A 27,899-nucleotide genomic window follows, 5' to 3' on the forward strand; every position below is an offset into this window, starting at 1 on the left:
TCAAAAGAAGTAATAGTAGTAGTGAAGGCTTATTTTTTTAAAAACCCACTCTGCTTTATTAAGGTTGGAGCAACGGGGAGGGACTTCTGTCTGCAGCATAAGAATTCTGGGCTGGAAAAAAGGCAGGTGGCATGACATTATCTAGTCTCTGTTTGCTGAAGATCAGGACTGCAGGAAGCTCAAGGTGCCCTCTGCCAAGGGCACAAAGCACACCTTCACTTCACTCTTACAGTCCTCTGGGGAAATTGAAAAGGAGGCATGAAAGGATGAACCATGTGTCGCTTGACCCTGGAATCCAAATAATGGAAGAGCAAACAAGATGGGAGGAAGATAAATATGTACACTGACCAGGCCGTTCTTTCCTTTCTTGCATTGACTTAATTTGTTCCCTGCCCATCAAACTTTATTTACTCTGGAAGAGAGAAACCTAGAGATGGGGGCATATGGGACAGGAGGGAAGTTTAATCCCCTTTTGACCTTAAGTAGTTTTTCTAAAATATTTTCTTCCTGAAATTTCTCGAAAGAAGAGAATTAAAAAAAACCCACTGTAATGATGAGATTTCCCCTTCTTATCTGTTCTTCTTTTCCCAAGATTGGTATTCTCCAAGCTGGTGCCCTTTAAGGCAGAGGCCTTCAAACTTACTCCAGCTGGCTGGAGAATTCTGGGAGTTGAAGTCCACAAAAATTTCCAAGTTTGAGGACCCCTGCTCTAAGCCAGTATTTCCCTACCTTTGCAACTTAAAGATATCTGGACTTCAACTCCCAGAATTCCCCAGCCAGCATTTGTCAAGTTGTCAAAGTTGGGAAACACTGCTCTAAATTATAGGGCAGTGATGGCGAACCTTTTTCGGTTCACATGCCAAAAGGGTGTGGGTGGGTGTGCTAGCATGCTTCCACGTGCCCACTTCCTTCCCTTCCCTCTCCCCAGGCATATGTACCATCATCCCTGCGCTGCCCCCAGCATATGTGCACAGGCCTTACTGATAGGTGGAAAAAATGCCCAAATGGGCAAACTAGAAGGTCAGGAAAACGCACTTCTGGTTTGTCCACTGTGCTGTTTTTTGCATTCCGGGGCTTAAAACCTGAAGCCTCACTCCGGAACCCTCTGGAGTGCAGAAAACAGCATAACAGCAAATTGTAAGTGCATTTTTGCAAACTTCTGGTTTGTCCATTGGGCTATTTTTCTTTGTGGCTCCGGGGCTCCAGGGAAGCTTCCCTGAAGCATCCAGAGGTTGAAATGGCCTTTCCCAAGGCAGAAAAAGGGCTGGTGCTCTCTGGAGCTGACACAGGGCAAAGTCTCGCGTGTCCTCTGATATGGTTCTGCCATAGGTTTGTCATCACAGGTATAGGGGATTACAGAACTTGGCACATGTAGAAGGATTCATTGGGTGTGTGTGTGTGACATTGATCTATTTACAATATATGGGCTGTTTCAGACAGTGATTTAAAGGATAAAAGAGGTCCAGTGGTACCTCTACTTAAGAACTTAATTCGTTCTGTGACCATGTTCTTAAGTAGAAAAGTTTGTAAGTAGAAGCAATTTTTCCCATAGGAATCAATGTAAAAGCAAATAATGTGTGCCCTTTAAGGCAGAGGCCTTCATACTTACTACAGCTGGCTGGAGAATTCTGGGAGTTGAAGTCCACAAAAATTTCCAAGTTTGAGGACCCCTGCATTAGGAAAGAAATAAAAGCTCGGAATTTGGGAGGGAGGAAGAGGAGGAAGAAGAGGAAAAAGAGGAGAGTCGCTGCCGAAGGAAGAAGGTGAGGAGAGGGGAATAAAAAAAATCCAAAACTTTAAGGTTTAAAAAAAAAAAGAGGGACTCTCTGGTGAGGAGGAGCACGTGACTCCCATACACCCAGCGTGAGGCTGCCTCCCATACACTGCGCCAGAGAGAGAAACCTAGGGGGAATGGCAGGAAACTGGCTGGGCCTTCGTGCCGCTCTCAAATTTCCTGGGAATTTTTTCCGGGCTTGGGTTCTTAAGTAGAAAATGGTCCTTAAGAAGAGGCAAAAAAATCTTGAACACCCGGTTCTTATCTAGAAAAGTTCTTAAGTAGAGGCATTCTTAGGTAGAGGTACCACGGTATATTGTCTCTCTTTTTTCCTTCCTGAAGTGATGGTGGTTTATAATAAAGCTGGCTTAAGTGGCTGCAATGATTTTGTCTCTCACACATGAAATGCGCACAAAGAGATTATAAAGGCAAAAGTTGGGTGTGGAAATAGAATATAAAAGTGTGAAATACTGCTTGTTCTTATCCCTTGAAAAGATGTGTTCTTCATTTGAAACGACAGCCGAAGCACACTTCTTAATAAATCTGTCCAGATCAATTTTTCTTCTGTTCACTTGAGTGGACATCTCTCTGTTGCAGTGGGAAATATGTACAAGAGGGTGGGTTCTAACTTACCTCGCTGCCAGTTTGCTTCCTCCTGCATCACGTGTTTGCGCCTTGTGGGTGTGCTCACATATGTGGTGGCAAAAATTCCAACACCCCCCCCAAGCCAAAAACAAGATGGTGACTGCAGGCACAGTGCCAGAAACCTGGCTTCTGCACATGTGCAGAAGAAAAAAAAACCCTAGAAAATTTTAAATTTAAAAAATTCCAATTTTTTTAAAAAAAATGATGGCAGGACCCATGGACTGACACCAAGTGAACCGGTTCCCTGATGTCATAATGATGTCAACAGCGGCTCGCTACCAGTTTGGGCGAACCGTTCCGAACTGGGAGGAACCCACCTCTGGTACAAGAGAAATTTTCAGGATTTTAACCAGATTCTAATTCTGAAAGCAAATACAAATGATCAGACCATCTTGTTTAGTAGTGAATTACGCCTTGTCTTTGACTTACAATCTTTTTATGGCACTGAAAATAGAGGCTCCTGACCAGTTTTCACACCTACAACTGTTGTAGCCTCATGTGATCCAAATACAGGCGCTTGGCAACTGCTGTTTATTTATGACAGTTGTGTTGTCCTGCAATCATGTGATCATCTTCCTAGACAGATTTGGACAGGTAATTTCAATGTGGGAAGCCGGATTCCATAATGACTGTATGATCTACTTAATTGCAGTGCCTCCTTTAAATAACAATGGCGCAAAACTTTGTAAAATGGGTCACAACTCACTTAAGTCAAGGATTACTTGTCTTTTTGTTGGTCTCTAATCAGTTGATTGATTGAATTACTCCTTTCCTGGCATCTCTGATGCATAAATAGTAAGCTGGTTATTTTATATATCAGTAGTAAATTATACTAAAGGAACAGAATAGTGATTGGTGATAATATCAGTTAGAAATAGTATAGCTAATCAGCTTTTACGCTGTATAATTTCCTTTCTGTAACCACTGATGATCATTTATTGCTGTTAATGAATCTGGCATTACTTTCTCATTTTTTGATAATTCTTCCTGAATATCAGAAAGAAAAGTCAAAGATGCCAGATTTTCGCAAATGTTTTGTTTTTGTAATTATTTTTTACTCTCTAGAACAGCTTTACTTAAGAGTTTATATTAAGCTTTTTCTTGACAAAACAGCCTCCAGGCTGGCTTGGTCTCATGCTTTGAACTACAAATTGATGTGTTGAAGTTGGCAAACCTCTCTTGCCACTGTGACAAATTTCCATTTCCTGTTGCCTGTAGGCACTATTGACGCTTGAATAAGAAAACCCAAGAAGTTGCCAAAGTGGTCCAAATGTGGTGTTTATTTATTTATAAATACTTTTTTATCCCACTAGACTAGATAGGAACTCATGACATTTTACAGATCAAAATTATCCCAGATTGGGATTTTCTTATTTCAAATTCTTCAAGGTCCATGTTTTCTACAGCCCCAGTTATGTGGCCACAGGGAGCATCTTCTTAATTGTCAGGATTTGAACAAAGCTCTACTTTTGCTCAGTTGAAATGTGCCTTTATAATGAAACCTTAAACTATTGGGAGAGAACACACCACAAGAGCAACTGGGTCTTCTGGCAGTCCGGTGGCCTCCACTTGTGATAAATTGTAGTTTCCAGACATTGGGGCAATTTCTTATTTATTTATTTGTCTGTCTGTCTGTCTGTTTGTTTTGTCAAGTTGGTGGTATACAAAGATACAGTAGTATAATAATATTTACATGATAGTCTCCCTTAATTTTCAAATTCAGCAAAAATATGTATACTGTATACTGTACATGATACTAGTAAGAGAGAAACATTAGGACAGGGGATGGTAGGCACTCTGGTGCACTTATGCCCACCCCTTACTAACCTCTTAGGAATCGGGAGAGGTCAACAGTGGATAATCTAAGGGTAAAGTTTTGGGGGTTAGATGATGATGCTACAGAGTCTGATAGTAAGTTCCTTGCATCAACTATTATTTCCTGCAGTCAAATTTAGAGCGGTTTACTTTAAGTTTGTATCTGTTGTGTGCTCATGTGTTGTTGTGGTTGAAGCTGACTTTCAAAATTTTGTGGACAATGTGGTTGTAGATCCTACCCTGGAAATGGAGAGACCTCCTCAGGCATTAATTAAACACAACAGAACACAGGCTCTTCAGAAAACCGCTTTTCCTTTTATTTCAAGAATATTTGGAACGAATTTGAATGCTAACAACCAGCTCCGACCAATGATATGAATATATAATTTATGGGATGAATTTGGATGGCTGCTTTTAAGAATTTTGGATTATATTTTAAGTTTTGATTTCTTATATGTTCCATTCTTTTGTATTTATCTCTGGTGTGAGTCTACGGAGAAGGGCGGCATAGAAATCTAAATCATAAATAAATAAATAAATTTGAGAATGAACTGCCTGGTGATGTGTAGCTCCAAAATATATTTGCGTGTTGCCTTTTAAATCTCCATTTCAGACTCAACATTTCTCCCTAAGTCTCATAGAGTAGAGAGAGGAGTGGCTGGGAGATTTCTGGCCTAGGGAGCCATGGGAACAGGCTGACCCCTTTCTACATGTTTCCATTACAAATTTCCCTCTCCGTTTCTGACTTTTGTTCCCCCCTCCCTTTCTCTGCCTCCCTTTCCCCAGCTCTTTCTGGAAAGCCTGCTTCGAGCTGTTGTTCATAATGCCTCTTGGGAAAGGCTGGAAGAAAACAGTGGAAGACATTGCCAGTGTCTACGACATCAAGGAGAAGTTGGGCGCGTGAGTAAAAAGGAAGGGCTGGTTCGAGATCTGCATGGACGCTCTCCTGCTCTGGGAATCCTGCCCTCGCGGGCTTCATCTCACCCTCCATTTCTTGATATATTTACTTTCCATGCTCTGGCTGAGCCCTTCTCTACTTTTACACTCCCTTTGCCAACGTGGGAAGACCAATCGTTGGGCATCTCATAGGCTATGTCGATGCAGAGTCTTGGGGTGCAAGGTTGAAGGAGGGTGGTTATAGCTCCAGTCATTTTGCTTTCCTGCCACTTGCTTCCATTTTCTCTTTTTCCCCCCTTTCCCAATTCTCATATATTTACCATGCAGTTAAACCAAGCTTCCCTCCTTGCCTTTGGTATAAAGCATTGGGTTGGTGTGATTTTAAGCATGTGTTTAAAAAGTGACCCCCTTCCTCCTCCCTGTCGTGTAGCAGGTGAGCTCATGTGTGCAACGTTGCAGAGTGTTTGCAGGTCTGAGATCTGCCTTCCACTCTCCTCCATCCCTAGCATGATGCTGACTGCTCCCCATCTGCTTTCTCTGCCCTGAGGTCCTCATCCTTCTCTCTCTCTCTCTCCCTCCCCCTCTCACTCTCTGCGGCTGGATGTGGTCCCTCCCCCTGGAAGCCTCTTCTGCAGATCCCAGGAATGCTGCAGCCTGGATCTGCTTCATTTGCATACTGCGATCCCATTGGCTATGATAACCCTCCGACATCTCTGACATGCATTGGACAATAATAGACCAGGAGTCAGAGGGAATTTGTGGAGAGGGAGGCGGTGGGAGAGAGGACAGGTTAACCCTTTCTGCACCAAGCTTTCTAATTTGGATGAAGGGCAGAGAATCCGAATTCCTGGAACGGGCTTCTTTGTTTGCTCAGGTTTCCTAGGGCAGTGTTTCCCAACCTTTTTTGAGCCGCGGCACATTATTCATGTTTTCAAAATTCTGGGGAACACTGAAGGGGGGGGGGGGGCGGGGGGGCTAAAGAAAAGTTTGGACAAAAAAAATATCTCTTCCTCCATTTCACTCTATTTCTCCCTCCCTCTTTCTCTCTCTTCCTTCCTTCCCTTCTTTCTCTCCATCCCTCTTTCTTTCTTTCTTCCTCTCTTTTTTGCTCACTTTCTCTCTCCCTCCTTCCCTCCCTCTATGTCTTTCCCTCTCCCTCCTTTCCCCCTTTCTTTCTCTCTCTCTCTTGCTTTCTTTCCCTCTCTTTCTCTTTCTTTCTTTCTCTCTCATTCTCTCTCCCCTCCTTTTTCTCTCTCTCTCTTTCTCTCTCGTTCACCACGCCAGCAACAGAGAGAAAAAGAAAGAGCGAGAGAGAGCCGGAGAGAGAGTGGAGTGCGCAGCAGCCATCAGCCTCCTCGCCCTCCCAGACGTCCCCAGCGCCCGGCCTCGCGCCGCCTCCAGTTAGCCCGGCCGACTTTTCCTTGCTGCCGTTTTCTCTTCATGGCGCAAAGCCACACAGTCCCGGACTCCCGGATTGCTCGCTTCTCCGGCCAAACGCGCCCCTGGCTTCTCCGCCCTGCTCCATTGCCCGCCCGATCCGCCCACTCTCCTCCTCCTCCGCCGCCGCCGCTCGCTTCTCCGGTCAGCAAAGCCATCTGCCCAGGAAAGTGCCGCGCTGGCCGGAGAAGCGAGCGATCCGGGAGTCCGGGACTGTGTGGCTTTGCGCCATGAAGAGAAAACGGCAGCAGGGAAAAGTCAGCCGTTTTCTCTTCATGGCGCAAAGCCACACAGTCCCGGACTCCCGGATTGCTCGCCCCAAGGCAGGAGGCGGCGGCGGCGGCGGCGGAGGAGAGTGGGCGGATCGGGCGGGCAATGGAGCAGGGTGGAGAAGCCAGGGGCGCGTTTGGCCGGAGGCACCGTGGGGAGGCAGCAGCAGCCACGGCTCCCTTTACTCCTACTGCCGCACCTCCCTGCCCCTGCCTCCTTTTTCCCGCCTTCCTTCTTTGGGGCCCAGCAGGAGAATGCCGGATACGGCGGTCCGGCACCGGCAGCGCCCCGCCCAGCTGGAGCTTCCTAGGAGCGCCACGGCACACCTGACGGTGTCTCGCGGCACACTACTGTGCCGCGGCACACCGGTTGGGAAACGCCTGCCTCCCTGTTGTTTTCTCTGCAGTGCTAGGAGATCAGGGTCGCACAGGAGAGTGAGTCAGCCAGCCTTGAAAAATATGTGTGTTTATTCATTTATTTATTAATTGGATTTGTATGCTGCCCTTCTCTGAGGATATGGGGCAGCTCACAACATATCAAAACAATATTATTATTATTATTATTATTATTATTATTATTATTATTATTAATTAGATTTTTATGCCACTCCTCTCCAAGGACTCGGAGCGGCTCACAACACGAAAAAAGTACAAATCCAATAATTAAAAACAATAGTTAAAAACAATATACATATCTAAAAAATCCAATTAATATAGCTAAAAAACTTTTTTAAACTCTAATAACATAGAAGATTGACGGCAGAAAAAGACCACATGGTCCATCTAGTCTGCCCTTATTCTATTTCCTGTATTTTATCTTAGGATGGATATAAGTTTATCCCAGGATGTTTAAATTCAATTACTGTGGCTTTACCAACCATGTCTGCTGGAAGTCTGTTCCCAGAATCTACTACTCTTTCAGTAAAATAATATTTTCTCACGTTGCTTCTCATCTTTCCCCCAACTCACCTCAGATTGTGCTCCCTTGTTCTTGTGTTCAGTTTGCTATTAAAAACACTTCCCTCCTGAACCGTATTTAACCCTTTAACATATTTAAATGTTTCTATCATGTCCCCCCTTTCCCTTCTGTCCTCCAGACTATACAGATTAAGTTCATTAAGTTTTTCCTGAATGAATAACATTTAAAACCATTCATTCCCATTCACATGTAGTTTGCACATGCCACATCGGAGATGCTTCAGCTTTAATTATTCCAAAATCATAAATCATCAACCAAGGGATTGAACATTTTATTTATGAATTTATTTTGTCAAGTAGGTATTGGTGGTGTACAAAGATATAACAATATTTATATACATGAAACTTGTAAGAGAGAAACATTAGGACAGGGACGGAAGGCACACTGGTGCACTTATGCACGCCCTTTAATGCGTGTATAAGTATGGTAGAGCAGTGTTTTTCAACCAGTGTGCCGTGGCACACTAGTGTGCCGTGAGACATGGTCAGGTGTGCTGCAAAGTTCAGAGAAAGAAATCAAGAGAGAGAGAGAAAGAAAGAAAGAGAGAGAAAGAGAAAGCAAGCAAGAGAGAAAGAAAACGAGAGAAAGCAATCAAGAGAGAGAAAGAAAGAAAGAGAGAGAGAGAGAGAGAAAGAGAACAAGAGAGAAAGCAAGCAAGAGAGAGAACAAGAGAGAGAGAGAAAGAAAGCAAGAGAGAGAGAGAAAGAGAGGGAGGGAAGGTGGGAGAGAGAAAGACATAGAGGGAGGGAGGGAGGGAGAGAGAAAGAAAGAGCAAAAAAGAGGAAAGAAGGAAGAGAGAAAGAAAGGGATGGAGAGAAAGAGAGAAAAAGAGGAAGGGAGAGAAAGAGGGAGAGAGAAATAGAGCGAAAGGGAGGAAGAGAGAGAACTTTTTTGTCCAATATTTTTTTAGCCCCCCCCCCTTCAATGTGCCCCAGGGTTTTGTAAATGTAAAAAATGTGCCGCGGCTCAAAAAAGGTTGAAAATCACTGTGGTAGAGCAAAGGTGTGGGGGGAGGAGTTGAAGATCATTGGGGTGTCTGTGTAGTAAGTCCAAAATAATTCTACACATAATTGCTTCTTTGTCCCAGAACAGTTTGAAGCCAGCTGAACATTTTATCCCCATGTAGCAACTCTAAACTTGGACAATCTGCAGGGAGTTAAAAGAATTATGTTGGTGGCATGGCAACACTTTTTTCTCTTACAAATGTAATGCTGTTTTTGCTTGACATCCAATCCAGTAAAAGGTTCCAAGGAATTTAGGGGGGGGGGAAATAACTCAAACCAAACCCAGCTTTCCTAGAAATCACACTTAACAATAATTTAGTTTGGCATAAAGTACATAAACAGACCTTATGTGTGTACTGCTGAATTGCTATTGCAACACTATTGGATTTTTTTAAAAATGACTGCTTATGTAGCGGTGTGTAGGAAGTTGGCACCAACTCCTCTCCTAGGAAAATGAAATATTCTAGGAAATATTAAAAAGGCAGAACATTATATGGAATTTCCCTGGCTGAAAAATGGAGAAACATGCTTTTAGGCAGAAAAAAGACTCATTCTTAGTAGGCCCCCCACCTTTGTCAATGTGCCATCAAGGAATGGCCCAACTCACTTATTCCTTCCCCCCTTTGTTAATAGCCTGAACCAGTCTATTCTACATAACAAAGATCTATCCATTCAGGCAGACCCACATAGCACACAGGAACACAGCAATGGCACCTGGGAAAATTAGAAGATTGCATGGGACACAGACAAAAGCCTATAGAGTTAGCTAAGACCAGGGGTGGGCTACAGCCCGGAGGGGGGGGAGAATGCAGTGGGATAGCAATAATGGAGCCCCACCCCAGAGCACCCAATTTGCACACAAAGATGTTGAAATAAAATGCGGGGCGTCCTGCATAAGCCATGCCCAGAGTGTGGTAGTAAAAAATTTGGTAGCCCTTCACGGGCTAAGACCCCCCCCCCCGGAATCTGACTGCACCCCCCAACAGAGGATATAAAAAACTCAGGGACTCTCAGCAACTCCCTTCTCTCCTTCTTCAACATCCTAGACTACTGGTTCTCAACCTTTCTAATGCTGCGAGCCCGACAGGTGGCTGGCTATAGCAGTGTTTCCCAACCTTGGCAACTTGAAGATAATTAGACTTCAACTCCCAGAATTCCCCAGCCAGCGAATGCTGCCTGGGGAATTCTGGGAGTTGAAGTCCAGGTATCTTCAAGTTGCCAAGGTTGGGAAACACTGGGCTATAGCAACTCACTTCTGTTATAAAGAACTGAGAGAGAAAAAAAGAAGCAAATCAAAGAATTGGGGCTCTGTTGCCTTGTCCCAAAAAATGATTTAACTAGTGGTTCTCAACCTTTCTAGTGTTGTGACCCCTTAATACAGTTCCTCATGTTGTGGTGACCCCCAACCATAAGTCTAGCTCCAATTCTCCCAACAGCTGATTGGTAGGAAGGTCAGAGCGACACCCCCACTGTAAACACCTGATTGGTCAGATTGTAAAAATATGTTCCCAGCCCCAGAATAGAAGCTTTAGTTCCTAACATCAGGGGGACTTTGTCTTTTCCTGTGGTCTTAGGCGACCCCTGTGAAATGGTCATTCAACCCCCAAAGGAGTCCTGACCCCCAGGTTGAGAACCACTGTCCTTGAGGCATGTGGTCACCCTTTCCCTGGGACCTCAGACAATGTGATCCTGTTGGCCTCCATGAAACCACCTTTCCAAGCAGCCCTATGATTGCAGTGTCTTTTTCCCCACTTGGAACTGAACCCAGAAAGGATATTCTTTCTTACCACATGTGAATGCTTACACACTGACATGCCTCTATTCCGCCTTCCTTTCATTCTTATTCTTACAGAGGGGCCTTTTCAGAAGTGGTCCTGGCCCAGGAACATGGATCTCAGCGCCTGGTAGCCCTCAAATGCATTCCTAAAAAAGCACTGAGAGGTAAAGAAGCAGCTGTGGAGAATGAAATTGCTGTGCTCAAAAAGTAAGTCAGTTTGCATTTTGGCACTTTGGTTCCAGGATGTGAAATTAATTTCCTGGTTTCGTGGCTCAGGATCCCTTTTTTGTATTCGGACTTCGTTTTGCTCAGAAGCAACAATTGTTATTATTATTATAACAACAACAACTTAATGCAAGTATAAATGAAATTTCGCTGATCTTGTAAAGAGTCCAGTTTCCAGGCATGGAAAAGAGATAACAATGTCTGTCCTTTTAGCTGTATGGCAAAGGGGAAAATCAGAGAGGCAACTTGACCTGTAAGCATTCTTTTTTTGCACAGACCAACCTATCACAGTTCTGGACTCAGAAGGCATTGCCTTTTCTCTTTGGGTAAGGGAACGCGGTTTCTCTGTGGTTTTGGTCTCCTTCACTTGAGTGCAGTTTTCCATTCTTTTAACTTTTGGGAATGTCTGGGCTCAAATAAGAAACAAACCACATTTAGCAGGCACTTCAGTTAATTTTGCCGGGATTATTTTATTTATTCCACATTTAAGCCTTCAGCCAAAGCCTCAGAGTGATGTACTTTTCCTGAGAATTTCTCCAGCTACGTTAAAGTTAACGATAGTAATTGTCTCAAGATTACTTATCGGTTTTTCCCATTTGTCCTTAAGCATGGAATAAGCATGTCCTAGCAGTGATGGGTTGTTGTTTTTGTCATGATCTCCTTCAGCTCACTGCCAACCCCACATCCAAGTGGCCTTAACAAGGTCATCCTTAACAAGGTCTTCTCCCATCAGGCAGCATTCGTTTAGCACAGAGGTAGGCAAAGTTGGCTCTTCTGGGACATGTGGACTTCCACTCCCAGAATTCCTGAGCTAGCATCATTGGCTTGGGAATTCTGAGAGTTGAAGTCCACAAGTCATAGAAGAGCCAACTTTGCATATCCCTGATTTAGCGCAATGGACAGAATCAGCCTGACACCTAAATGCAAATTTAGGCTAATAGGGGTATGACCCAGTGATGGGTTCTAAAACCTGTTGCTACCGGTTTGTGCTCACATACACCTACCCACCTACCCCTGGTGGGTAGATGGAACCTCCCACCATTACAGGTTCATAGAACTAGGCCAAACCAGGAGCAAAGCACTGCTGGTATGAACCTTCCATCAGGTCCTTCTCTATATTTATTATTTATTATTTCGATGTCTAGGCCGCTTTTCTCTGAAGACTCAGGGTGGCTTACAACATAGTAAATAGTAAATAAGCACCATTTCCTGGCTTAGTGGTTGGCAAAAGGAACAACAGGTTTTATGCCAGGATACTTTTTTTGCTCAAGGATTGGTGGAGAGCAATATTTAACGATAGAGAAGAGTCCCTAGCGAGATTCCTATCTGAATAGGGTTTTACCCAACTCTAATCAAACTTTCAGCCTTAGGAGTAACTACAGGGCTTTCATTATGCTTCCTACATATGAAGGAGATGGCCAGGCTGAGCCCAAGGCCAAACATATCATGAGTCATGATTCGCTTCCTGCCCACAAGAGATCTAAGCCCAGCCCACCTTGAATTCCTTTCTTTTCTTATCTCCCACTAATTTCCTTTGACTGTTAGTAGTTCAGATTCTTGTAGAGACCTTGAGCTTACAACAAATTTTTATATATATTTGGTTTGCCTAGCTCTCCTGATTTCCCTGATGCTTTTTCTGAAAAGGTGAGGGTAGATTCTTGGGGTGTTGGCTGTCCTTCACTCTACCATCTCCTAATTTTTGTTGTAGGATTCAACATGAGAACATTGTTGCTCTGGAAGATATTTATGAAAGTCCCACTCATTTGTACCTGGCCATGCAGCTGTGAGTAGAAGTACCTACCGTATGAATATGTTTCTACATGTGAGGTCTGGGTTGGGCAATTTGTCCTCTGAGATAAATGTATACTTCTGGGGGGGATATAAAATGACATTACAATTCTTTTGTAGATCACAACAATGCATGTAGTTCTTTCAAAGAAAAAGGTGCTTGCACCCAATGAGGTTACAATTAAAATAAATCTTTTTCTGATTGGTGCAATCCTGATTGTAATTTGAAGAACTGCATTTGAAGAGCTATCATCTTGGGAAGGGCTGGTTGTAATAATCAGATAACATAGGGAAGGCAAATCTGTGGAGAATCAAGAACAAATGATATTTGAGACACTTAGTTTTATTCCAAGTCCGTGTAAGAATGAATTTGGAGGAGAGAACTAGAGAGAGATAGCACCATGAACCCCCCACATAAAGGATCCCAGTTTGTAGGACCAGTTTACCCTTTTCTAGTATAAACTGAAGCTCTGGAGCTCATCATTCCAAACATATGCATTTTTAAATATATGAGTATAAACTATGCCTTTGAATTAGTGTTGACTCCCCCTGACTATCTGGACAATTTTCCCAGTAAGATTTCAGAAGTGGTTTGCCCTTTTTCATCCATTGCCCAAGGTCATAGCGCTGTCTTTGTGCGTACTGTGAGATTAGAGTTTCTGATCTTCAGGTTTCTGGTGTGATATTTTAATCACTACACCAAACTGATTCAAAGGCATAAAATAAACAAATCAGCACTACCCATATAAGCTGCACATGAATGTAAACCAGCTCTCTCTCGGGTGCAGTGTGACAGGCGGAGAGCTCTTTGACCGCATCATCGAACGAGGCTATTACACAGAAAAGGATGCCAGCCAGCTCATCCGGCAGGTGCTAGAGGCTGTGAATTACCTACATGATCTGGGAATCGTTCATCGGGATCTCAAAGTGAGTATTGCTGGGAGGCTTTGGGGTGTCCAACAAGTCCCAATTTAATACAAGAGAGAGGACCCCTCCCCAAGAACTAGGAGCCATGCTTTGTTGATAGACATTTATATTTAGCCTTTGGGGTTGTCCACCCAGACGTAATCTGAGCAATATGGCATATTAGTACAACAAAGTGGGACATGTGCAGATCTGTACATTGGGGAACAAAACAACCACTTCATAAGCACATGACCACAGAGTGGGCCTTCTCTGGGTCCCGTCGACCAAACAATGTTGGCTGGCGGGACCCAGGGTAAGAGCCTTCTCTGTGGTGGCCCCGGCCCTCTGGAATCAACTCCCTCCAGAGATTCGATTAGCCCCCACCCTCCTCGCCTTCCTTAAAATGCTGAAGACCCACTTTTGTCGCCAGTTGTGGGGATAATTACCATCTTTCCCCTTTTTATTATATTTTTGGCCTTACTGCATGATAGATTAGGTTGAATGTGTGTGACTGCATAGCTAGGGGTTTTATTATGTTATTAATGTCTTTTAAATGGATCTAATTTTTTATTCTTAGATTTGTAATGTATTGTATTATTGCTATGCTGTGAGCCGTCCCGAGTCTTCGGAGAGGGGCGGCATACAAATCTAATAAACTATAACTATGATGACACAACATAGGAGAACAAACCCATCAGGACTTGATTCAGCAGTCCATCTGCACTCTTTTGAAGACAGCAAAGTCCACATTTTGGACAGAGAGGACTGCTGGTTTGACAGAGGGGTCAAAGAGGCCACCTACAGTATGTCAGCATTGAACAGCCCTCTCTCAACAGAGGTGGAGGGATATGATATCATCTATCTCCAATCTTCAATACAGCCATCTCAATAGTTCCAAGAAGTCTCCACATCCATATGCACCACTCAATTGATCTTGAAGACACAGATAAACCTCCAGGGAGTAAAAATCTTTCCATTCCCTACAACCTAGTCAGAACTGAAGAAGCTTCTTGGATGAGAAGCAAAATGCCTTCAAAGAAAAAACCAGTTTTTAAAGTCCAGCCTCTTAAAAAAAAAGCAGCTGTGGGATTTAACCTGGTTATAGAATTGACATATTTTTCTGGATTTCCAAAATAAATTGAACTACAAACTACCTGACGGTCGGGGGTCTGTCTTGGCACAAAAACTAAGTTGCCATTATCACAAAAAACAAGGTTTAAAAAAAACCCTTACTTTTGGGAATTCTTTTTGTTGTAAGAGTTAAATCACTTGGAGGAAGTGGGAAGAGGCTTAAGAATGGTGCAGTTAGTCTAATTCCAGGTCTTACCCATTCCATAGGGATGTTTTGGAAAAAAATTGTTCTGAATTTTGTTCTTTGCCAGTCACAGTGAGATTTGGCCCATTTTTGAACTCCATCTTCCATTTATTTCCCCCCACACACACCATGCAAAATTTAATCCCATTCCCCCAGTTTCCAGAGAACTTTTCTGCTTAGACTCCTGAATTGTGGATATGATATTGAACACAGAACACTTGATATATATTTTTCTTAGCTTCAGTTGAATTGAGAATAAAAATAAGCCAGGGTTGTTTGTTAAACTGGCCTAGCATGTTGTACAGAAGCAGCTTTGCTTTTAGGATGTCAATGAGAACACAGATGTTGTAATAGTATATCCAAGGTACTTAGATATGTTTGTAAAGTAGCCAAAGTACCTGACAATGAGTGCTGAAAAAAAAGAGAGGTTATTCTAAAATGTGATCTACAAATCCCTGAATATGTTACTTCAATATGTAACCTAACTTATCTATAATATCAGCTCTTGGCTTTTGTCTCTGCCACATGTTGGTGTAATCAAGATGTAAACTAAGAGTGAGGGTGCATGGAGGAAGCAGCTGAATTTTGCATGTCTAATTTTTGTCTAGGGGTAAAAAAAAATGACAGGTTTATCTTAAACCAGCCTTCATGGCAGCTCTTTGCAACGAGTAAGCAAATGTGAGGCTTTGCTATGAGGGATACCCCAAAGCTGGCAGTTGAGAGGATCAGGAGTGGGATAATAAGTCTCTCTGGTGTTCTCACAAATCTCCACTTTCAATTAGGCAGGTCCTGAAAGGGAACAAGAGGCAGCAGGAATGGTTAATTCTCTCTTCAAGCGTAATCTTATTTGCATTATGACCAATATTCAGAATGTGAAAATCTCTGTCATGTGTTACTGCAGTTATCTTGGTGTCTGTTACAATCTGTGAGTCAGAATTTAGTCAGCAGAACTAAAAGCAATGCAAAGCTGTTCCCTGCAAGAAATGGTGGTCCCCAGAGAAATAAACCAGATTCGGGGTCTATTATTATTATTATTATTATTATTATTATTATTATTATTATTATTATTATTATTGTTGTTGTTTTGTTGCTATTTATTATTTATTATTTATTATTTATTATTTATTATTTGTTATTTGTTATTTGTTATTTGTTATTTGTTATTTGTTATTTGTTATTTGTTATTTGTTATTTGTTATTTGTTATTTGTTATTTGTTATTTGTTATTTGTTATTTGTTATTTATTATTTATTATTTATTATTTATTATTTATTATTTATTATTTATTATTTATTATTTATTATTTATTATTTATTATTTATTATTTATTATTTATTATTTATTATTTATTATTTATTATTTATTATTTATTATTTATTATTTATTATTTATTATTTATTATTTATTATTTATTATTTATTATGTCTGGCAGGATAGGCCATTTGGAAGAAGGAAGTGAGGGAGGATGGAAAGACCAAACATGGAGAATATTCCATCCCCCAAATCAACTGTGGCAACTTGAAGATGGGTGGACTTCAATTCCCAGAATTCTCCTGCTAGTCATGATGGCTGGGAAGTTCTGGATTTGAAACCTGTCCGTCTTCATGTTGCCAAAATTGAGAAACACTACCCTGAATTAAGCTTCTGAATGGAGGTGCAATTGTCATTGTGTGCTGAATTTTGACAAAAGAATTCAGACGAGACATTCGGACAAAGAGAACAGAAAAGTTTTATTTTCTTTGTGTATTCAAAAGGATGGTTGGCCAAGCATGGTGGCCACCCCCAGGGGTTGACACTCTACAGAAGCTGAACGCAGGTTAATGTACCTAATGAAAACACCTCCCATTCCCACATCAGCTGTCTGAAGGGGTGGGTTACAAACTGCAAAAACATTCCTATTCTACGGTGTTACATTTTTATCTAACGCTATGAATTTTGCTGAGTTTAAAGAAACGGGAACTATCTTCAAAAGGAGACTGCGTTCAAACATTTTTTCAGCTACATTTCTAATTGTAACAGCCCCTCAAGGTTGCAATAAGTTCTCACATTCTAAGGAAAACAGAAACCTCAGCATTTCTCATCACATTGAATTCCATGCAAATGGCTACTGCTCAGGTGTGCGTGGAAAAAAAAAGTATTGTGCTGATTGATGTATGCAGAATCGAGGAAGTCCCACATTTGCATGCTGGCATTGGATCTGTCTTCCTAGGACAATGATGGTGAACCTATGGCACGGGTGCCACAAGTGGCACGTGGAGCCATATCTGCTAGCACGTGAACTGTTGCCCTAGCTCAGCTCCAATGGGCATGTGTGTTCTGGCCAGCTGATTTTTGACTTGCACAGAGACACTGGGAGGGTGTTTTTGGCTTCCAAAGAGCCTCCAGGGAGACTGGGGAGGGCGTTTTTCTCTCCTCCCGCCCCCCAGTTCCAGGGAAGGCTTTGGAGCCTGGGGAGGGTGAAACACAAGCCTACTGGGCCCACCAGAAGTTTGGAAGCAGGCTGTTTCCGGCTTCCAAAGTGCCTCCGGGGGGCGGGGGAAGCCGTTTTCACTCTACTCAGGCATTGAATTATGGGTGGTAGGCACTCGCAGCTGCGTGATAGCACACACGCGCACTCTTTTGGCACCCAAGGAAAAAAAGGTTCGCTAGGAAATGGAGGAGATGCAATATTTTGGTTTGATAGAGATGAGCGTATTCATCCCAATAACTGTCCAGTTAAGAGCACTAGTCTATGGTACAATACCACTGCTAGTCTGGAGAGCCACTGTGATCTGAAACAAGCGATTGAGGCCTAGTCGTCATCTAGCAAAACATTCCATTCTTACGGGTGGCTTTGGGTTAGGCCTGGAAGAATGGACCAGTTTCTGTCCTCTCCATGACGTGGCTGTTACTATCAATATAACTTTTTTGTCAACAGTGATAGTCTCTGATCACTTTATCTTCTGTTGTTCTGTTATCTTCATTAAAAAAAAATACCTTCATTTTTTCCATGTCTATGGCTTCTTCTGCAACATCTCCTATCTTGGCATTATGTCTCTGATCTAAAATAAAGGTGTAGCTTTTACTTCATCTAGCACAGAATTTTTGTTGCGTTTCCTAATGGGTTTGCACACATTATTTGCTTTTACAAACTTACAAAAATTTGTAAGCTTCTGCTTACAAACTTTCCTACTTAAGAACCTGGTCACAGAACGAATTAAGTTCTTAAGTAGAGGTACCACTGTACTATGTAATGATTTACATTCTATAGATTGGCACATTTCTCCCTGTTTCTATATAGTCCTCACTGATCCAGGCTTGGGGTTCCCAATTTGCTTTGGCTGGGGCTCAGCAGTGAAAGTGAAGATATCTTAATAAAGACAATCAAACTCAGACCTCTATTGTTCTGGTTCTTGTTTTAGCAGAGCAGCTCCTCCCCCAGGATAATACTGTATTACCAAACAACCATTTGGCTTTGTTCTGCTTTTTGCATTTTGGGATACTGTTGTTTGTTACATCTTTAAGAAATTCACAGATTTTTGTCTCGAAATCTTCAAGCAAGTCTGTTTATCAAATTGAGCCTGCAAGATCTATTCTTTACTCTTGCTGCCTACACATGAAGTTGAATACTGTTGGTCTTATTATTTTGTTTAAGATGTAATTTTGTAGGGAGGGAGTAGTAATCTGTGTCATAATTAGCACCAGGCCTTGTTTGTACTGACCAAAGTCTGTTTTTGTTTAGTATATAGTATATACCAGTAGTCTACAATACATTATTTAATTTTGGTGTTGTCCATCCAGTAATGTCCATGTTTAGCGTTACCTTTTAGATTGTTGGAAGGAGGTACTTGCTATAAACATTGAATTTTCTTGCCAGAATTCTTATTAGTCTCTCTCCTACTTTGTTTTAGAGACTAATACAGAAAAAAGTTTTCGTATTATTTCAGATGGCATAGCTTTTTGAGAACCAGTTCTAGTCCCACCTTAGGCGTGAAGCCATAGGGCAACTTTAGGACAGTCACTCTCCAGGAACTTGTCCAAGCAGTTACCAGGAATCAAGCCTGACTCAAAGGAACCAACCAAACAACAAAAAAGACAAACACCCTTTTAGTATGACCTCTTTTTTTGGTGCAGCATGTTGCCATAAAACTTTCTCTGCATCTATGGTTGGAGTATAGTTTCGAATCACTTGTAACATTGATTGGGTTGCCTTGGACTCATTTGTGATCATTCCATCATTTTTAAGTTGTATATAAGCACTGGCTTTTACACCCTTTTGTTAACACCGATGGCTACTCCATTTCTTCTGTTCTTGCCCACAGCAAAAAATATGGTGTCTCATTAATGTGAAGTGATGCGTTTCAGTCCATTTTGTTTTGTTGATTTCCAGAATGTCAATGTCAGTCTTAATATTTCTGCTCCGAAAGCATCAAATTTGCCCTGGTTCATAGATCTGACATTTCACGTGCCAAGGATACACATGTCTTTGTAGCATCAGATTTTTATTTTGCTTTGGATACATCAGCAGCTGGACATCCCTTGGGCTTTTGTCAAATCATAAGCTCTAGTGCTCTTTGTGCTTACCGTCCTTATTTTCTCCTAATACCTTGTAGGGTAGCTTTCAATTTGTGTGTGTATGTCTATGTCCAATATTATTTTGAGATTCTCCTGGTTGTAAATGTCCATTTATTGGCAGAATACTGGAGTGGGTTGCTATTTCCATCTATGGAGCATTGGGTTTGGTTATGACACACCTGGAAATTACAGAATGATGTCGCTCACAGTATTATTGGAATGCACAGCCCCCCTTACTGATCCATGAAGGGAAGATAGCATTAGATGGTGCACATGCATGCACCCCCCCCCCTCTGTCCCTCCCTCCCCCACTCTCTCTCTCACACACAGGTTTTTAAAATTGTCTTTTTTGCTGTCTAATGTTCCTCTGAATTTTTGCTGCCAGACCAATCTATACAAGGGTTTCTTTGGCACCCTGAAGATTTTGGAATAAGGGGGGGAAATACCCTTACACTAATGCCAGTATAACAATAACAATAACAACAACAACAATAACAACAACAACAATAATAATAATAATAATAATAATAATAATAATAATAATAATAATAATAGAGCTGCAATGGCTCTGGCATAAGCCAGTGAAAGTGGTCCCAGTGGTACTTGGCACGCTGGGCGCAGTGCCAAAGGATCTCAGCGGACATTTGAAAACCATCGGAATTGACAAAATCTCCATCTGTCAATTGCAAAAGGCCGCTTTACTGGGATCGGCACACATAATTCACCGCTAGGTGCTTGGGAAGCGCCCGACTGGTGATGAAATACGAAATCCAGCATAGTGATCTCGTTTGCTGTGTTGTATTGACATAATAATAAAAACAACAACAACAACAACAACAACAACAACAACAATAATTTATTAGATTTGTATGCCGACCCTCTCCGAGGACTCGGAGTGGCTCACAACAACAATACACCATGTACAAATCTAATGTTAAAAACAATTGAAAACCCTTATTATAAAAGAAAAACAATCACACAACCTAACAGACCATACATAAAACCATATTAGCCAGGGGCATATCAGTTTCCCCATGCCTGGTGACATAGGTGGGTCTTCAGGAGCTTTCGAAAGGCAAGGAGGGTGGGGGCAGTCCTAATCTCTGGGGAGAGTTGATTCCAGAGGGCCGGGGCCACCACAGAGAAGGCTCTTCCCCTGGGTCCCGCCAGGCGGCATTGCTTAGTTGACGGGACCCAGCTAAGGAAAATTTACACCTTTGCCAGTCATGGGGTGGTGAGGAGATGAAGGCAATGCCTTTAGGGCAGAGGCAGAAAAGAAGTGCAAATGGGAGGAAAGCTGTACTCTTCTTATCTTTGGTTGTATAGAAACTAGAAACTCTTTTAAGGTCCTTACGGGAAGGAAGACATACAAAATATGATATATGTAACTTTACTCTGTTTTGTTTGTCCAAACAGCCTGAAAATCTCCTATATGCCACACCCTTTGAAGATGCCAAGATTATGATTACGGACTTCGGGCTGTCTAAAATTGAGGCTGATGGCATCATGTCTACCGCTTGCGGAACCCCTGGCTATGTTGGTGAGTGTGCCAGTGGGGACGGGCGAAGGGCTCAACATGTTCTGTGTTAATATCCATCCTTGTCTAGATGTGCAAAGCCTTTCCAGTAGAAAATCAATCATTGAATTCAATGTTCGATTTATAACAGTTTATGACAGTGATGGTGAACCTATGGCATGGGTGCCACAGGTGGCATGCGGAGCCATATGTCCTGGCACATGAGCCATTGCCCTAGCTCAGCTCCAACACGCATGGGTGTGACAGCCAGCTGGTTTTTGGCTCCTACAGGGCTCTGGGAGGTCATTTTGGGCTTCCAGAGAGCCTCCAGGGGATTGAGGGAGTGCATTTTTGCCCTCTCCAGCTCCAGGGAAGCCTTTGGAGCCTGGGAAGGGTGAAACATGAGCCTACTGGGCCCACCAGAAGTTTGGAAACAGACCATTCCTGGCCTCCAGAGGGCGTCTGGCGGGGGGAACTGTTTTCGCCATCCCCAAGTATTGAATTATGGGTGTAGGCTCTTTTGGCACCCAAGGGAAAAAAGGTTCACCATCACTGGTTGACAACGAAAGGCTACATCACAGGTCTCAATGTCGCAAAATGTCACATGATGGAAATATCATGCAGGTGTCAAACCCACCGCATCACATTTCAATCATGTGACATTTTGCGATGTTTTTCCCATTTGCAGAGCTGGGCTGGGTATGGTCTGCGTGTGATGCACCCAGCCCGCAGGCTGCCAATTTGACACCCCTGGACTGCATTATGCAAATGTTTTATAGAGTATACAATTATTATTTTTTGCAACACTTGATTTGCTTCACTAGTCTCGAACAGGGCATAATATAAGAACCTGAAATTGCAACCCAAAACCGTATATTCTAGTAGGTTTTGAACCATTGGGGATGTTTCGTTTTCCAATTCTAAAAGGGCTGTCGATTGTGGGTTGGGTTTTTTTTTTCTGTTTCCCTTTTTCACCTACAAACTGAGATTTTGCAATATTTTCATAGCATATCCCGATTCCTAATCCATCTGCTCACAGCCCATCTGCTCATTTACAAGTGGGAGAGCTAAAAATGTCTTTCATCCACTTAAGGAACACAGAAATCTATTACTATTATTATTTTTAATTGATTGGCATTTATAAGCTGCCCAACTCCAACAGATGCTGGGTGGTACACATAAAACAGGCACATAAACCCTCTATAACAACAGATAAAATCTTTAAACCAAATGGGCAGCCCAGACTACAATAACCTTGCAGACACTAAAAAATGCAAACAAACAGGGGTCTTAGATGAACAATAATACATCAACCCCAGGTGTAGGACCAAGGCCAGCTTTTCCTAAGCTTTCCAGAACTGCAGGAAAGAGGGCACCATCCTTATCTCTAGGAATATGCTGTTCAAGCTTCTGGAGGCCTTGAGTTAGAATCAAAAGAGATTGGAGATATTATGTATTTTCCCTTACTGTTTCCTCTTTCCTCCTGCTGCTTGGATGCTACATGGGTGGTGGGCTGAGAAAAGATATGTCAAGAACAGATGACAATTAGCACAAGACTTTGCAACTGGCTATTGTCTTAACTACTGACAATAAATGCAAGGATTGTACTACATTTAACCAAAACAGGAGCAATACACTGAATCTACATGGGAATCTTACAGTTATGGTCTGGAAAATAACTCTGCACTTTGATTATAGGGTTACAAGGACAGGATTACAGGATTAGTCACTTAGATGCCCCTATGTTGGATTCAACTTTTGACAGTGTGGATGAATTTTGAGCATCTTGATCTGGTGCCTGTAACAATAAATAGCTTGTCATGCCCCCGTTGGAACCTGAATCTGCGGGGGAAGACCAGCCGACAGAAATTGAGGGGGCAATTAAAATAGAGAAAATTTTAGCAAGAAAGTAAGAAAGGAGATATAAGAGAGGGAGAAAAAAAGAATTCAGGGTACTTAGAAATGTTAGAATTAGGGGGGGAAGTGAACGATGAATAACGATATTAAATGAGGGGAAGGAGCAATATGTCTTGGAATTAAGAGGCACGACAGACAATAAATATTTTGGAAGTGACGCTATAGTGGTTAATTTGAGAATGAAATTGAAAATTAATTGGTGGTAGACCCAGGAGGCAAAACTAGGTTTGGAAGAGGCAGCATTGGATGAGTAACTTTCTACTAAATCTGCACTTCTATTCTACTAGTTTTTCTCATCATTCCTATCACCCATTTCCTCCCATGTTGACTGTATGACTGTAACTTGCTGCTTATATCCTAAGATTTTTATTAATATTGCTTCTTCATTGCTTATTTGACCCCTATGACAATCATTAAGTGTTGTACCACATGATTCTTGACAAATGTATATTTTATTTTATGTACGTTGAGAGCATATGCACCAAGACAAATTCCTTGTGTGTCCAATCACACTTGGCCAATAAAAATTCTATTCTATTCTATTCTATATATACAGTAAAGATATAAATGTAATGATTATAGAAGAGGCACCACTAGTTTAAAAATGTACAGTATATTTCATCTGTCTGTTAAATATGAGATGAATTATGATAAGAAGCACTCAGGGAGAGGTAAAGAGAGAGACAGAGGTGAAGGGAGGGAAGAAGGAGTAGGGGGAAGTAGCAGGGGGAGAGAAGAAGTAAGAAGGTAGAAGGAGGAGATGGAGATAGAAGGAATGTGTAACGGAATGAAGAAAAAAAGACTGATGAACAAGGTAAAAATAGGTGCAAAATAGGATATTGATTTTTGATTGATTGAGCAAAAATGCATAATAATAATAATAATAATAATAATAATAATAATATTTGTATGCCGCCCCTCTCCGAAGACTGTCTGTTATTGACATTTTAATAAAATGATATAAAATGGAAATTGTGGAGGAAAAAATAAAAAATACAAAAAGAAAAGAAATTGAGGGGGCAGCTTCATTGGCTTCAGAGGAAAATGTGGAAGGCCTTTCAGGATTAGGAAAACTTGTAGACAGGGAGGAACATGGGCCGGATGAACAGAGAGACAGAGCTCAGGCGAGGAGCAAGGACACCCCCCCCTCCTGATCTGAGAGCAGAGAGAGTGGAGAGAAGGCGAGAACAGCGCAGACAGAGCAGGCTACTCAGGAGAACAGTGCCCCTCCCATCTTCACAAAGCACACCTGGGGAATGGGACTTAAGGAGATGCTGTGGAGAGGGGCATTTGTCAGGAATAAACGCTGGGTTCCTGAAGTGTTGAGTGCTGACCTTTGAACTTTCCAAGACTAATTACCTGGATCCTTTGCTTCCTGAACTCCTTGATTTGCCCTGCTGGATTTATTGCTGCGCAGCCTTGGTGTACACAGCGCTGGGCTGGATTATTTGCTGCCAGAGGCTGCTTGAGATGTCTGTGGGGGTGTTTGTGTCATCACTTTGCTCTGGGACTTGCCAGAAATGTGGGAATGTATGGGGAAATTTGGAGCAATAAAGGGGAGGTTTGAACTTCAAGTGCCTGTGTTATCTCTCTGCCCTGTCCCGGGTCATCACATAGCTGTTCCAAGAACATTTCAATAATCTCTGAATTTTTTCATTTACCTCATCTGTTGTCTTTCTGAGCACAATATTTTTTTCTAGTCTATCCTCTATGTCCAAATTATGCAAATGCTTGCTTGCTGAATATCACCTCCAGAGACAGTAAGTCTTCATTTGATCCAGGACTGATTGACTGATTCTTTTTGCAGTCCATGGTACTACAAATCATGTGTTCTGTTCAATATTATTTTCAATTTTTTTTAAAAAAAGTTTTTATTTGAATTTCTTAAAAAAAAACATAGTAACTGAAAACAAATGTGTATACAAAATTACAAACAATAATCAAAAAGAAACAGACACACAAAAAACTACAACAATAACAAAAATACCAAACAAAAACAAATAACAACAACAACAAAAAGAAATATCATTTATATCCTCATATTAGGAGGGAAAATACAATTTCTTCTATTTTCAAATTATTTTCTGGTTAATAAAATCGGTATTCACTGTTAATCATTTTGGTTATCCATATTTTATTTACTGTCATTTATTTCTTAGCCGCCTTCTATACACTCTTTATTAAATATTTAATTTAATATTTTGTTTCCATAACTACTGTATATATATCGTAACAAATCTGTTATACCAAAATAAAATAGAAACCATAACAAAATATTATTTTCAATTAACCACATGGTTAACTGTACAAACCCCCCCCCCCCACAGTACTCAGAATGGCTGTTTAAAAATCCTTTTCTTGTGCACAGCTGTAGGGGTGGAGGATTGACTGTAAGTACATCTACTCAATGGAAGGGAGGAGTTTGCAAGATCAACATTAATAGGTTTTGTTGATAACAATTCACAGTAGTTGTCTCCAAACCCCGAGCTTATCTTACTGGCTGGGGCTGATGGGAATTGTAGTTGATCTATTGGGTAACTGTTTCTTCTTTTCATAGTTTAAACCAGTGTTTCCCAACCTTGGCAACTTGAAGTTATTTGGACTTCAACTCCCAGAATTCCCCAGCCAGCAAATGCTGGCTGGGGAATTCTGGGAGTTGAAGTCCAAATAACATCAAGTTGCCAAGGTTGGGAAACACTGGTTTAAAACAAAGTTAAGAAGTTAAATTGTGGGTACAGATCTTAATAAAGCCTCGTACCTTCTTTGCCTTCATGGCCATTGTGTCTCTGTAGCCCCGGAGATCTTGGAGCAGAAGCCGTATGGAAAAGCTGTGGATTCCTGGGCGCTCGGTGTCATCTCCTATATCCTGTGGGTATCTTTCTTCTTCATTATTTCTCCATCCTTTTGTGTTTATAAGCACAAGGAACAAGTTGTAAGATGTTTTTCCTGCATGCGTATGTAAGATCTGGTGCCTGTGTTCCAATCTGCAGACTTTGTGGTTATCCTCCGTTTTATGATGAGAACGACTCTGAGCTTTTCAACCAGATCCTGAAAGCTGAATATGAGTTTGACTCCCCTTACTGGGATGATATCTCTGAGTCAGGTGAGTGGCACAATTGGGTAAAGAAAGTGGCACGGGAAGAGCTTTGTGCCAGTTCTAACTTTGGAAGCAATAGAAACCCTGTTCAGAATTAATGATTTGATTTGATTTGATTTGATTTGTATGCCGCCCCTCTCCGTAGACCCGGGGTGGCTAACAACAATAATACAACAGCGTATAACAAATCTAATATTTAAAATAATGTTCTTTAGTTTTTGCCAAGTAAGGATTTTGCAAACCATTTTTCTTCTAGCAGAATACATTTCCATGCACACCTCCCTCTAAAATAGACTCTTTTTGAGTTGAAACAATTTAACAACTGTGTGTTTATAGATTTAAATCGGCTGGAAAATTTGCACTAAAATTGGATAAGAAGGGTCCCCTAAACCTCTGTACATCTTTTTTAACCCTTGCTTGGCAATACTCTGTCACATACTTCATACTCTCAAAGGATTGAGGAGAATCATTAAGCCTTGTCAGGCACAAAGGAAAGGAACATCCTCCAGGAGGGGTTAAAAAAAAGAAGATTGAGACTATGACCATGTGATCAAAGCTCCACCCCTTTTCTAACATGCATAGCATGTCTGAAGCTGCCATTTTGACTTTTATTGACACTTCCCCAGAGTTGGGTTCCTCCCAGTTCAGACTGGTTCTAAAGAACTGGTAGTAACTCGGCAGCCTGGGTCGCTGGAACCGGCAGCGACCCAGGCCTGTCACGCCTCCAAGTTGGTTCTCTCAGCTGCACCATAGGCGGCACCTGTTATGCCGGGCTTTACGTTACGAACCCCAATTAAGCCAGAAATGTAAATTCAAACACACACGCTATTGTAAAGTAAACAGAGAGTCGGTTTATCCAAACAAAAGTATTGTACGCATGTACTTTAAACAGCCAAAGTGCTCTCCCACAAACCACAAGCCTGGAATGCTGCGAAAAGCAAAAACAAAAACAGAGCAGATAAAGGCAGCTGTGAAGGTGTCACAGCCACATCTCGTCCACAAAATGTACTTAACTGTGAAATACTCAAAAAGTTTTTGTAAATCCTGGAACAGTCCAAATCAAACAACACTCGTCCTTCTCCAAACGGATAATCTCCCACGCATGCTCTCAGCGACGCTGGCAATTTATCAGCAGCCCCATTAGCCTAATTGCTCCAGCCACAGATGTCCTCCCTTATCGTCTATGATACTTGCGCAGTTGTTCCCTTCTCGTCATAAACCTGCGCCTGTGAGCATCTATTAATTTATCTTCCTCTGAGTCTGATGACGCACTAATGGGGTGATTAGCTAATGGGCTGCCTGCATCTACCTCACCGTCCGATCCTGCTTCACTCTCAGAGTCTGCCCTTGACCCAGAATCTTCACTGTCCGAAGCTGTTGGCAGTAAAACCACTCTCTGAGAACTTGAGGATACTCCCAAACCAACATCCACAGTCCTCAGAGCAGGAGCTGGCCCAGAGCCAACCACAACAGCACCATCTTGTTTTTTGCTTGTTTTTAAAAGTACTGCGCATGCACGAAGCACAATGTGCCTGCACGGCATGGCTCTGAGTGAACTGGCAGTGGGGGAAACCAGAACCCACCCCTGCTCCTCCCTCAACCCTCCAGACACTCCTGATCTACCATCTTAATGAGACCTTTTATCATATGTGCAATGACTTGCAATGAAGCTAAAAAATATTGGACAGAAATTCAAATATGGATTGAGAAGTTATTGAAAAAGACTATTGAGTTAAAGCCTGAAATATTCCTGTTAGGAATATTCCTGTTTAATAAAGAAGAAATATATCAAATTGTTCATATAGTAATTGCTGCTAGAATTATCTATGCACAAAATTGGAAGTTGAATGGAATATCAACAGAAAGAGAGGAAGATGTGCTGAAATGAATAGACTAGGTTGAAAATTAAAGATAAAGAAGAGTCGGAATTTTATAAAATTGGGAGGAAATTTTATGAATGGATAAAAATAGTTAAAATAAATAA

General features: G+C 41.8%; 1 protein-coding gene across 4 annotated transcripts in view; it reads left to right on the forward strand.

Moving 5' to 3' along the window:
• PNCK (pregnancy up-regulated nonubiquitous CaM kinase) overlaps nt 1–27,899 on the forward strand; it is a 68,065-nt gene that overhangs the window by 30,803 nt on the left and 9,363 nt on the right. For all 4 annotated transcript variants that reach the window (XM_070741355.1, XM_070741356.1, XM_070741357.1 and 1 more), the window contains 7 exons: nt 5,021–5,134; nt 10,673–10,804; nt 12,531–12,605; nt 13,399–13,537; nt 20,802–20,925; nt 25,611–25,686; nt 25,809–25,921. In XM_070741355.1, coding sequence (XP_070597456.1) covers nt 5,021–5,134; nt 10,673–10,804; nt 12,531–12,605; nt 13,399–13,537; nt 20,802–20,925; nt 25,611–25,686; nt 25,809–25,921 — 773 coding nt within the window. The remainder of the gene's footprint in view (nt 1–5,020; nt 5,135–10,672; nt 10,805–12,530; nt 12,606–13,398; nt 13,538–20,801; nt 20,926–25,610; nt 25,687–25,808; nt 25,922–27,899) is intronic.

This window comes from Erythrolamprus reginae, chromosome 2 (genome assembly GCF_031021105.1).
Source record: "Erythrolamprus reginae isolate rEryReg1 chromosome 2, rEryReg1.hap1, whole genome shotgun sequence".
NCBI lineage: Eukaryota > Metazoa > Chordata > Lepidosauria > Squamata > Dipsadidae > Erythrolamprus > Erythrolamprus reginae.